This window comes from Fopius arisanus, unplaced genomic scaffold (assembly GCF_000806365.1).
Source record: "Fopius arisanus strain USDA-PBARC FA_bdor unplaced genomic scaffold, ASM80636v1 scaffold00204, whole genome shotgun sequence".
In the NCBI taxonomy this organism is placed as follows: domain Eukaryota; kingdom Metazoa; phylum Arthropoda; class Insecta; order Hymenoptera; family Braconidae; genus Fopius; species Fopius arisanus.
The window spans coordinates 36,350-47,209 of NW_011887943.1; the positions used below are offsets into that span (position 1 = coordinate 36,350).

The window sequence follows — 10,860 nt, forward strand, 5'->3', positions numbered from 1 at the left end:
CAATTTCTTTAATTATCATAAATGATAATATATTCTCAGCGCTGCCTAATAAATATAAAATAATTTTCCGCGTTACAGACTACCTTGAGAGAATAGTAACTCTCCTCCACAATAATCCTTATCCTATTTTTCCATTAATTGCCAATCCGCCTCGTGTTCTGGTAATACGTCACTTCCGTGGTAATTGCTAGCGGGATTGTGGCTCCATTGTCGGCCACATCGAAATCCAGTTATCATCAGAAATTAGGAGTTCGATGACATCTCTCGGCGTCCAGTAATCCTAGTCGATGTCCTCAGAATGGAACGCGGTGGCGCATAATTTAAAAATAAAACAAAATATAATCAAACTTATGTTCTCCTCTCTTCTCAAAACTCTCGCCATTGAAGGTGACTTCCCGTCTGGTGGAAGTCTCTAAAATCGCGGAACGGTCGAGAACCAGTAACTGGTAAAATACCACGTTACAATACAATAACGTTAGGTGTTGTCAATGAATTTCCACCGATAGCTATAACATTGGTATTAAAATAATATTAGCATTATCATGTATATGGACATTAGCATGATTGATATTAGGTTTTATTGTAAGCATTTTTGTTCATAAATAACGTCATCGATCTTTTTTCAATTTATGGAACTACATTTATTACTATTCACCGATACTAAATATATAGAACACATCGCCTCGCATGTTTTGAAAATCGCCGTTAAAAAAATCTTGCATAGATACGAAAAACTGGCCTGAACTGAAATATGGTGCAGTTCGCTAGGATTGAGCCACTGGTAATCGGTAAAGCAGGCTCGTGAAATCTTAGTACTGGACCAATAACCTGAGACGATGCCAGAAGCTGAGCCAATCGCAACAACGAATACATTCTCATCAAATCTCTGCACCGGGGGCGTCTCTCCATTTATTTTCATCATGGTTGCTAGTCTAATCCATTTCGTTGTTTATTGCTTGCACCAGAATCAAAATTTCAAAGGTTTTTAGTGTCAGGACAAGAGTTGAATACTGAAGAGTAATTTATTTGTCGTCAGGGTAATTTGTTGTCGAGTGAGGTACGTGATTAAATGTGCAACTCTAAGTGGAGTCGATATGCATATGCCAAGTTATGATTTTTCCACTTTCAGACTTTCAGATCATGGCAGAAGAAGAAGATGTGATCGCTCATCCATCTAAAAAGACAAAACTACTTCCGAAGAAAGTCAAAATCCCTCAAAAGTTTCGTGAAGCATGGTTGAATATGCCAGAGTTTCAGTCGTGGCTTCAGAAGCATTCGAGTGACGCATTCAAGGCTAAATGCACAATGTGCACGAATGAATTAACTGCTGATATATCTGTGTTGAAGTCTCATCTACAATCTTCCAAACACAAGGACAATTGCAATTCCATCAAATCAATCAATCCTATGACTTCATTTTTCACTCGAGATCGTGATATTCCTTTACAGTTGGCTGACGCTGTTAAAGTTGCAGAAATAGGCCTCGTAGGATATCTGACTGAACACCATATGCCATTTAGTGCACTGGATCATTTGACAGACCTGATGAAAAATTTGATTACAGATTCAAAAATCGTTCAAAACATGAACCTCAAACACACGAAAGGACGAGCAATTGCCCTGAATGTCATTGGTGCATCAGCTAAAAAAAAAACTGGGAGATGAATTGAAAGCCACTAAATTTAGTGTACTCAGCGATGAATTTACGGATATCTCAACTAAGAAATGTAGCGGTATTGTGGTTCGATTTTACGATGAGGAGACAGAGCGTATAGCTACAAAGTTTTGGAATTTATGTGATGTTTTGGTCCCAGGTAAAGTGACATTTGCCACTGCTGAACGACTCTATAAGTGCATTATGTTGAGTTTCGACGAGCAACAAATACCCAAAGCAAATATCATAGGATTTGGGGCGGATGGCTGCAGTGTAATGATGGGTAAGAACAATTCTGTTGCATCACGCCTGAAAACTGATCTTCCGGGAATAATTATCTCAAAATGCTTGTGTCATTCTTTACATATTTGTGCAAGCACTGCTTGTGAGGAACTACCAAGAATAGCAGAGAATTTGGCACGCAATATCAACTATTATTTCACCTCCAGTTGTAAACGTCAGTCAGAATTTGTAGAATTCCAGATATTCTGCGAGACAGAGATTCACAAATTACTGCATCCCTCCCAGACCCGTTGGCTGTCATTGGTTGTAGTAGTTCAAAGGTTGTTGGATCAGTGGCCAGCACTTCAGCTATATTTTACAGAAAAGCGGCTCATCAGTAAACGAATCATAGCAGAAACGATTCATAGGGAATTGAGTGATCCTTTCACGAAATTATATTTCTATTTTCTGAAGTAGATACTGCCGAAATTTACGCAGGCTAACCAATATTTGCAATCAAATAAAGTGGTCATTACTGATGTTTATCCAGTCATGGAGGAGCTTTTCATGGATTTATTATTATGCTATATGAATAGAAAATACGTCATGTTTACTGATCTTGCTGCTATTGATCCTAAAAAAGACACTGAGTATTTGTCTATGACGCAAATTTACTTGGGAGTAGATGTGCTGGAAAATTTAAAAAAACTTTCAGAGAGACAACCGGCGTAAAAATCAGGAGAGTTTGAGGAATGTGTCACATACTTTCGAGAAAAATGTCGAGCTTTTTTTGTTCAGGCTAGCGTTCAGGTGAAGGCTCGGTTTGATTTTGAAGATCCACTCCTCCAAGCCATAAGCATCCTGAAACCCCAGCAGGCTCTTTCGTCAATCACCAGAGAGAAAACTCCCAGTTTAGTAAGTCTCATGTCACTCGTTCCACGTTCATGTACTCGAGAAGATTTCCAGAAGATCGATGATGAGTGGCTTCGAATACCGGCCCATGATTTTGAAGTTGAAATGGGGACTCTTGAAACCGACGTTTTTTGGGATAAAATGCTTCGGTTAAAGCTGGATGCAACTATCATCTTTCAGAATGTTGCTCGTTTTGCCTTAAACGTCCTATCTATTCCACATGCTAATGCTGATTGTGAAAGAGTTTTCTCAAAAGTCAACTTGGTTAAAACCAAAACAAGGAATCGACTTATTACATCCACGATGAATGGGATTCTTCTCAGCAACCAGGAGATGCGTGATTCTGGAGGATGTTACAAGTTCAAGGCATCGAAAGACATGTTGTCCCGAATGACAAAGAAGTCACTCTGGCCACATCAAGAAGCAGTTCCAGCCTCGCAGTTACAATCGCATTCCAGTGAGCAGCCCAATGTTTCCACTTTTTTGGAAGAAGCAAGTGAGGACGAGGGAACAATTTTCGAAGATATGTGATTTTTCAATGGAAGGGAGATACCGTTACCAAAGACAATGTGTTTTTGTTGATTTATTAATGGGACGTATTATCAGTGTTACTCAAACCAAATTAGTTTTTATTCAAGTATTACGTAACATTTAAACGCATATTCCAAAGAAAAATGCTAAAGAACATAATTAAGAAGATTATATTTATTCCTCACCTAGTTTATCCTTCCAGATATCGGCAGTGCCACTCCTAGCTATTCCGCTTGTTTGATAGAACGTTCAAAGAAGAGAAAAAATAGGATTGTATGTGTTTTATTTGAAAGTTTCCGAAAAAGGCACTTTTAATCTGGATACCAGAATTTGAATTCAAATACCATAATTTTGCTACGTTGGCGCCATAATCAAACAGTTTCGATGCTTGAAAAGACAAAATCACTGGGGACAACTAGTCCTGGCAATGCTCATCTGACTGACTGGTTGAATAAGGTGACGAATAGGCTAGAAAAGGAAGAAGGGGAGGGAATAAAAGTGAACAGGGTTATTGGTGGCTTAAAAAAGCGCAGGAGGAAATTCCAAAGAAAGCAGTGGAAGAGTGCCTCATTAAATACTTTAAAATCAAAGATGTTGGGAGTGAATCTACCGATATTTCGAGGGGCGAAGAGGAAGCAAAATACTTGTTGGTTAGGACGCTGAATTTGGATGTGAAAAAAGAGATTTTAATATCACACAGCCGCTGTCTTAAGGATATTCCAGGCTCCGTTTGTGTTTTGGAACTGCCATGGAATGAATAACGTCGGGAAGGAAGAAGACTTTCGGGAAACACCCCAATAATTGTAATATCTGAAACATGGATAGAAGAAAATCCTCATTAGGTACCACACTAGTTTGAATCCAATTTTTCGTGTATACGGAGTTACGCGACAAGGAAAGAAGATAGAGAGAAAAAAAGGGGTTCCGATGGGCTTGGTCTACTCGTGTACCATGACTTCGACGCTTCAGTTCTGGACATTTCGAAGTGGTGTGTATTCGCCCGCGTCGAGCCTAGTGAATCTTCCATCACGATTAGCCTTGTGTATATTTCCCCCTACCGCAAAACAGAGGGATATGAGAAGATTGGGAAGAATCGTGTACCCAATTATGGGCTATTAACGGTTGCATACGCTAAGCCATTCAAACATCCCATGACTGGGCCCGAGATACCATCCAGGATACGCCCCAATCGTGGGCAGTCTTTAAGCCTTTTGTTAAGCTTGGTGATGCGCATACCAAGTGCAGGCCATTGGTTGGCGTAAGCCTCAATTCCTACACGGGTAACTTGAGATGCTTGGATTGGATAGGCAGGTGAAGCATGGGTTCACACGCGTTTCAACTGGTTTGTCAATTTGTAAATTTAAGTTAGAGGTAATTATTAATATCTCACCTGAATATGGCTTACGTCTTGATGTAACTTTTTTAGCTTCTTCATCTTCTATGTCATCGATTTTACCCTGCCGATGGAGCTGATGGCGTCTAGCAGTGTCAGATCTGTCTTTGATTTTCAGTGTAATCGGCCCTTTATTCGGTATGTACAGGTCCATTGCCATCGATACTTGGCTGCCATTCGTTTTTTTGTCCAGACTTTCTCCACTGACCCTTGGGGGACTGTAACCAGGATTGTCCACTGAAACAGCGTGCCTCTGAAGAAGTTCAGGATTCAGCAGTGCACAACCTGCAAATTTTGACGTTTTTCGTCTTGACGGAGACTTTTTCATAACCAATGATGGCGCACTCGGACTTTTTTTTATCGGATGCTCCGGCACCCCCTTCTCTCCCAAATTTCTCGAGAATTTGACGAATTCCGCCGTGAGCGCTTTACGAGATATGTCATGAGCATTTGGGCTCGGTGTCTTGTTAATACGGAATAGGCCTAACTGATGATCCCATTTTGTTGTTTGACTCGATGTTGATCGACGCGGCCGCTGACAGCGCGCATATTTAAGAGTTGAACTCTGGTTGAAGCGGAATCGTGCAGGCACCACTTTTGCGGCGCTGTCGCGCGCTTCAAAGGTCATCACACATGCAGCAACTACAATGAAACCTGTTGGATTTTTCAATTAGTTGATTAGTCTGGTCGAATAGCCAGGTCTTCTTACAAACTGAGCTTAATTATCACAAAATGGGAATATCGTTAGGCAACTGTTATTTATCTCTAGAGTTGTCACAAAAAACTTCCATTTTAAAATTCTATTAGCAGTTATATTAACGGTTAAAGTTGATTGACAATCCGTATAGTCTCTATGTGAGGCATCGTGGAAAATTATCACTGATTTAAGGGATACCAATTATCTATCTATTGTAAGCTTCATAAAATTTATATAGCTCATTGCCAGTCGAACGATGTAATTGTTTAAAGGTGAAAAAATTGACCGCCCGATAACTTTGTTGTTGTACTGTGTATCTTTAGAATATTGTGATAATATGTAATTTCTAACAACCATCGTCAATGTCATTAAAAGTAGTCTTGAGTAGTGTAATAAGTAATTTCAGCTGAGCTAGGGCTCAGAAATTAGAGCAGGGTTGGGCAACCTCATCACCCGGAACTACTCCAACTCTCGACCTCCATTAGGAAAAATTGTCCCAAGCCATAAAGTCTATGGCTGCAGCCCCTCCGGGCTTACGATCCTCTCCGCGTAGGCAAGAGTAGTGGGGATATGCTAATTCTTTGATGAAAAAATTCTTTCAATGAATGGTTTTTTTTGTTATGCTTTTGATTGATTATTGGTTGCTTTTAGCCGACTTTATATTAAAAAAAAATGGTACCTTTCAGAGATTTCTTGAAGAGAAAATGTTGTTTGGAATACAATTATCAAATATTATATTTATGCTGTTAATAGAGCTGCCTCGACATCCCTTCTCACACTTCCTATATTTCTTCTATATTTCTCCTATATTTCTCTCTCTCGATGCCAAATTAAAATGCACAAATTTCTCATAATCAAAAACATGATCGGCGTCTTGTAATCTTTAATGGACGATTCATTTTTTCTCTAGCAAGTCAACCGGCATCCCACTTCCATTTCCACCGATGAATGTTGAGTCTAAATCATCATTTTTTAAATCCATTTTTATTATAAAGAAAAATGTCCAAGCACGTCCATAAAAATTCAAACTATTTTTCCCTTGCATTCCAATTACGCGCATGCACCATCTCCCAAAGTTACCCCCACCATACAAGTGTACGACAACCTTTGGAATTACGTTAGGTTCCTTATAATTGGAACCTTAATAATTATAGGGCAACATGGGCTCGGAGCCTACCTGAGGTTGCCCACCCCTAGGTTAGAGCAGGCATGGATAAAGTGCGTACAATGGGTTCAACTAACTCCTAACCCTAATTAGGCCAACGACTATAAAAGAATGGGTCTGATTGTATTGTGCAGGTAGTCGTCGGTAGAGTCGGTGAGTCGGTAGAGTCCGGGGGGAGACTACGATGCTTGGGTCAGAGTGGGGATATCGTGTAACGTGACATTTTCGCGGGGAATGGAAAATTCCCATTACCTAATAAAGCCTGCTAAAATTTAAATCAATGGGCGCCAGGTAATTTTTTGACCGGGATTACCAAACCGGAAAATTCCTTAATTTTACACTTAACAATCGTGGATATTCGTTGCATCGAAAATCTTACCTCAAACTCCTAAAATACCAACTCAAAAATATACACTAAAATTAAAAAGGGGAACTTGAAGAAGACGGAAAGGATAATTAGGGTTTTGGGGAAAGGTGACGGTCCTGGGGTCGCTCACTATGCCAGTTGTGGAGAGACGGATGGATCGTAGATGGGGTTAAGGTTACTGGAAAAATCGGAAAAAGTGACAAAAAGGGAAAAAGGAGGCGAGAAATGAAGTAATGCAACAAAAAAACATTGTCCTTACGTGTTCCGCTATGGAGAGTCGAAATTCAATACAAGGATAATAATTGATCATAAAAAGATATATTGAGATACTCTACTTCCAAATTTTATTTGCATTTTTATCCCCTCGGTAAATATCGGGAACCGCTCCACCACAACGTGTGAGTTGAATCGTGGAGACAGACGTGGTGGAGCGGTTCCCGATATTCACCAATAAATCTCCTAACAAAACACGAAATATATTGCTGATTGTCCCTGATTCATACAGAATAATCCCATCGGGATGCGGCCTCAAGGATTATCGATCGTCGATAATCCGAGGAATAAACGAATTATTATTTTCGTCCGGAAAATCGATAATTTCCCGGAATCGGACCCTCTACGGGTGAGCGCAAGAGAGAGAGAGAGAGAGAGAAATCGAGCGCGAGAGAGACGGCACTATGCCTCACTGCTCGGTTAGCAGCGAGGAGAAATCCACCACAATACATTGAGCTTCCTTTAGAAACTCCAAAACTCGGGATCCGCTGAGCAAATCCCGGAAAACCCTGAACAATATTGTTCGAGACACTATCCCCCACAATCCCACGAAATTTTATGCGTAAGGGTACATAATTAACCACGTGGGCCAATTAGTAACCACGAGGAAATTTTATACGCGATTGCCCACCTGTTGCACATAGCCGCTCGATGGCTGCCTCGATGGCGCCACGAGGGAGAACCACTGGCTTTTTCGTTGGTCGTGAATAAGTTCACCAACATCCGTCGTAAAAAAATACCTTTAGACCCCCCAAAATCGCACCAATAACCTCCCAACCGCACTGGGGGAAAATACATACCGAAATTATTCGGAAAATCCCCCCATAAACCTCTAAAAACCACCCAATGGCTCGGAAAATTTTCATAACAGCCAACAATTATTGTGGAGCGGCCAAAAAGGGGAAAATATCTAAATGAACCGTAAACTCACTGTGGATCTCTTGAATGCCTTTCTCTTCCTCTTTTGGACCATCCTGGGTATAATCTGGTGTCCTCGGATGTCCTGCGATGTTCTCGGTGGTGAACTGTACCACTCACGTGTTCACTCGCGTATTTCTTCTTCCACGGTCGAGGCGTAACTGATTTTCGGAGGTCAGTGTCGCGTGACGCTAACCCCCTAAATCACGCCCACCAATCGATCGGTTGTCGATTGGTGGATCCCTCTACCCTATTATGTGCCAAGCCCTTCGCGGGAGAATTAATTCAAATTCGACTTAATTCTGATTATCGAAATTTTCTCCTTTTGCGGTATTATTCTCTCGGGCGATTCTCCTGGATTCGTGGGGCTAGAAGACCTTAAGCACTAACCCTAACCGTAATATTTTCACTCACTAACCCGTAATTGTATTTTACTTCTTGGCAATCCGCCGTGGTAAGGGCTGGATTTACTCCCTGCGGCCTTCCACCCGTAACAGCCCTTTGCAATCCGTAGGGGTATTTTTCGTGTCCCCCTACGGCCTTCCACCCGCACCAACTAACCCCCAAGAAGCCTTTTATTTGGAGCGTCGGCTTTTGGGCCGAACCTAACTGACCTCGAGCTTGACCCTAACCTTAACCCTAAAATCCCTAAACCACCACAAAGGGGGACAATGCTAATATCCACTAACCCCAACCTATTTAACTTATGTCTGACCCACTCTAAAGGGGAAAATCAATTATTATTCTATCTCTTATCTAAATTTTTATCCTCGCACGGTCTCTCTTTTTATCAATTTTGTTGGGGATACTAACGGGCATCCCCGATGCTCGTTACAATCGTTGATTGAAAATTTGAATTTTTGAATTAAAAATATCAATCTATTTCTTGCTGTATCTGGCATTGTTAAAAAATATCAATTAATGATTTTTTTCAATATCTAACTTCCGCATAAAATTCCGTTGAACAAATCAGTCAGAATTGAATATTGCGGCAGCAAAAGAACTGAAAAACACTGGTAAAAAGATTTTTTAATTTCTACTAATATTGTTTGAATATTTCCTAACCAGTATCCAACAAATTAAAAAGATTTTTGACCTTGAGAAAGCTCAAGGGAACAAGAATTTGAGTTCTATTATTAGGTATCTTGTTGAATTTTTTTCATTACATTGATCCCAGTGTTAAATATTTGAAATTAACTGGACAGTTAACCACGAAAATGAATAATTACTGCGAGCAAACATAAAAATAATTAGCTGCTGAGTGAAAATAGAGAATTTGTGATCTAGCCAAGAGGAGGCAAAACTGATAAAATAAACCTAGCATTCATAATTTATTGATTGAATTTCAAAGAACTGACATCTCATATTTTGATCAATTTTTTATAAAATAATTATCCACTATTAAGGTAACGTAGAAATGATCAATTTCTGGCACCAGGATGTTTGAACAATCACTCCCGAAACAACTAAGGATTTTTCACGTTGAATTGGTGAAAGTATGTTCAAATTTTTAGGCGATAAGGTGTTTTAAATGTGAAAAGAAAACGCGGAGCGCTCTCTCTGTTTAACAGTGCCCACATCGTGCACGTTGCTACTCCTACCCTGACTACACTGGGCTTCACGCAATTGGGGTCCGTACGCAGAGGTGATACTACTATACGGCGCGTCCCTGGGTGGCGGATACGGGAAAGCTCTTTCTCTCTCTCGGCGGAGAAAGGATGAGGACGAAGTCGCTGAGTTCCCGCGGATCAAACACGCTCTTCATGATGGACATTGATTTAATAAAACCAGCCTCGTTTACGGTGCAGGGGAGGGATACCCGAGCACAGGCGTCCGAGAGTGCGACAGCAGGCTCGCTGGCGTCTCTATCCAGTGATTGCGGTATCTTGGAGGTGGCCCGCTCGGTCTCCATTATGACTAGGACTACGAGTGACGTGTGTAAGGGCATCGGGACCACGGGGGGCGTGACCTCCACGGGACTCACAGATGTATCCGCCGTCGCTAATAAACAGTGGAAGGAAGCCTTTTCCATCTTCATGAGGTTACTCACACTCCAAGCAGCCGCCTTCTCACCAACACTAGCGTCTTTAGCAGAAGCCCTGTGCAGAGCTTTATCTTCCAGAATTTTATCAGCGGTGTGTCTAGCTGTCAAATTTTCTCTATTTTTGAATATGCTATATCGTGCTCTTTACACGCTTTATCCAATTGATTCAACCCAGGATCACCGCGTGCTAATCGTCTAGCCAACTTGGTATTCGGCCCACAATACTGGTAGCCCGGTATATGCAATTCAATGGGTAACTTGTTGATGATATCGTTGACAATTCTTTTACCCTTCCGCGTTCTAAGACGTTTGCACACCAGCATGCTCTTGCGCAGACTGAAGTGCAAGTCTATAAATGTCATGTATTTATGGAGCTTGCTAGCAGATGTCAAGATGGAGTTCAAGCAGCAACGTTCGAAGCTGCCAGTGATGAATTTCGATAAGATAACAGAGAAAAAGGAAGATAAACAGAAGAATCGTCATGGCCCACTTTTACCCAATACCGTACGTGCAATTATCTGTGGACCCTCAAACTGTGGGAAAACGAATGGCCTGTTTGCTTTAATTACCCATCCTAATGAGCTGAGATTTCAAAACGTCTATGTTTACTCCAAGTCCTGAAATCAACCGAAATATCAATTTTTGAAAAAATTATTGACAACAGTGAAAGTTACTGGCTATTTT

The 10,860-nt window shown here is 40.9% G+C and overlaps 1 protein-coding gene across 1 annotated transcript in view; it reads right to left on the reverse strand.

Annotated features, from left to right (window-relative positions):
- LOC105272543 (uncharacterized) overlaps nucleotides 1-10,538 on the reverse strand; it is a 16,091-nt gene extending 5,553 nt beyond the window's left edge. The window contains exons 1-3 of the mRNA XM_011314717.1: nucleotides 10,325-10,538; nucleotides 9,921-10,277; nucleotides 4,710-5,366 (exon numbers count right to left, since the gene is read on the reverse strand). Of these exons, the coding sequence (XP_011313019.1) occupies nucleotides 4,710-5,366; nucleotides 9,921-10,277; nucleotides 10,325-10,538 (1,228 nt within the window). The remainder of the gene's footprint in view (nucleotides 1-4,709; nucleotides 5,367-9,920; nucleotides 10,278-10,324) is intronic.
- Between the last annotated feature and the right edge of the window lie 322 nt (nucleotides 10,539-10,860).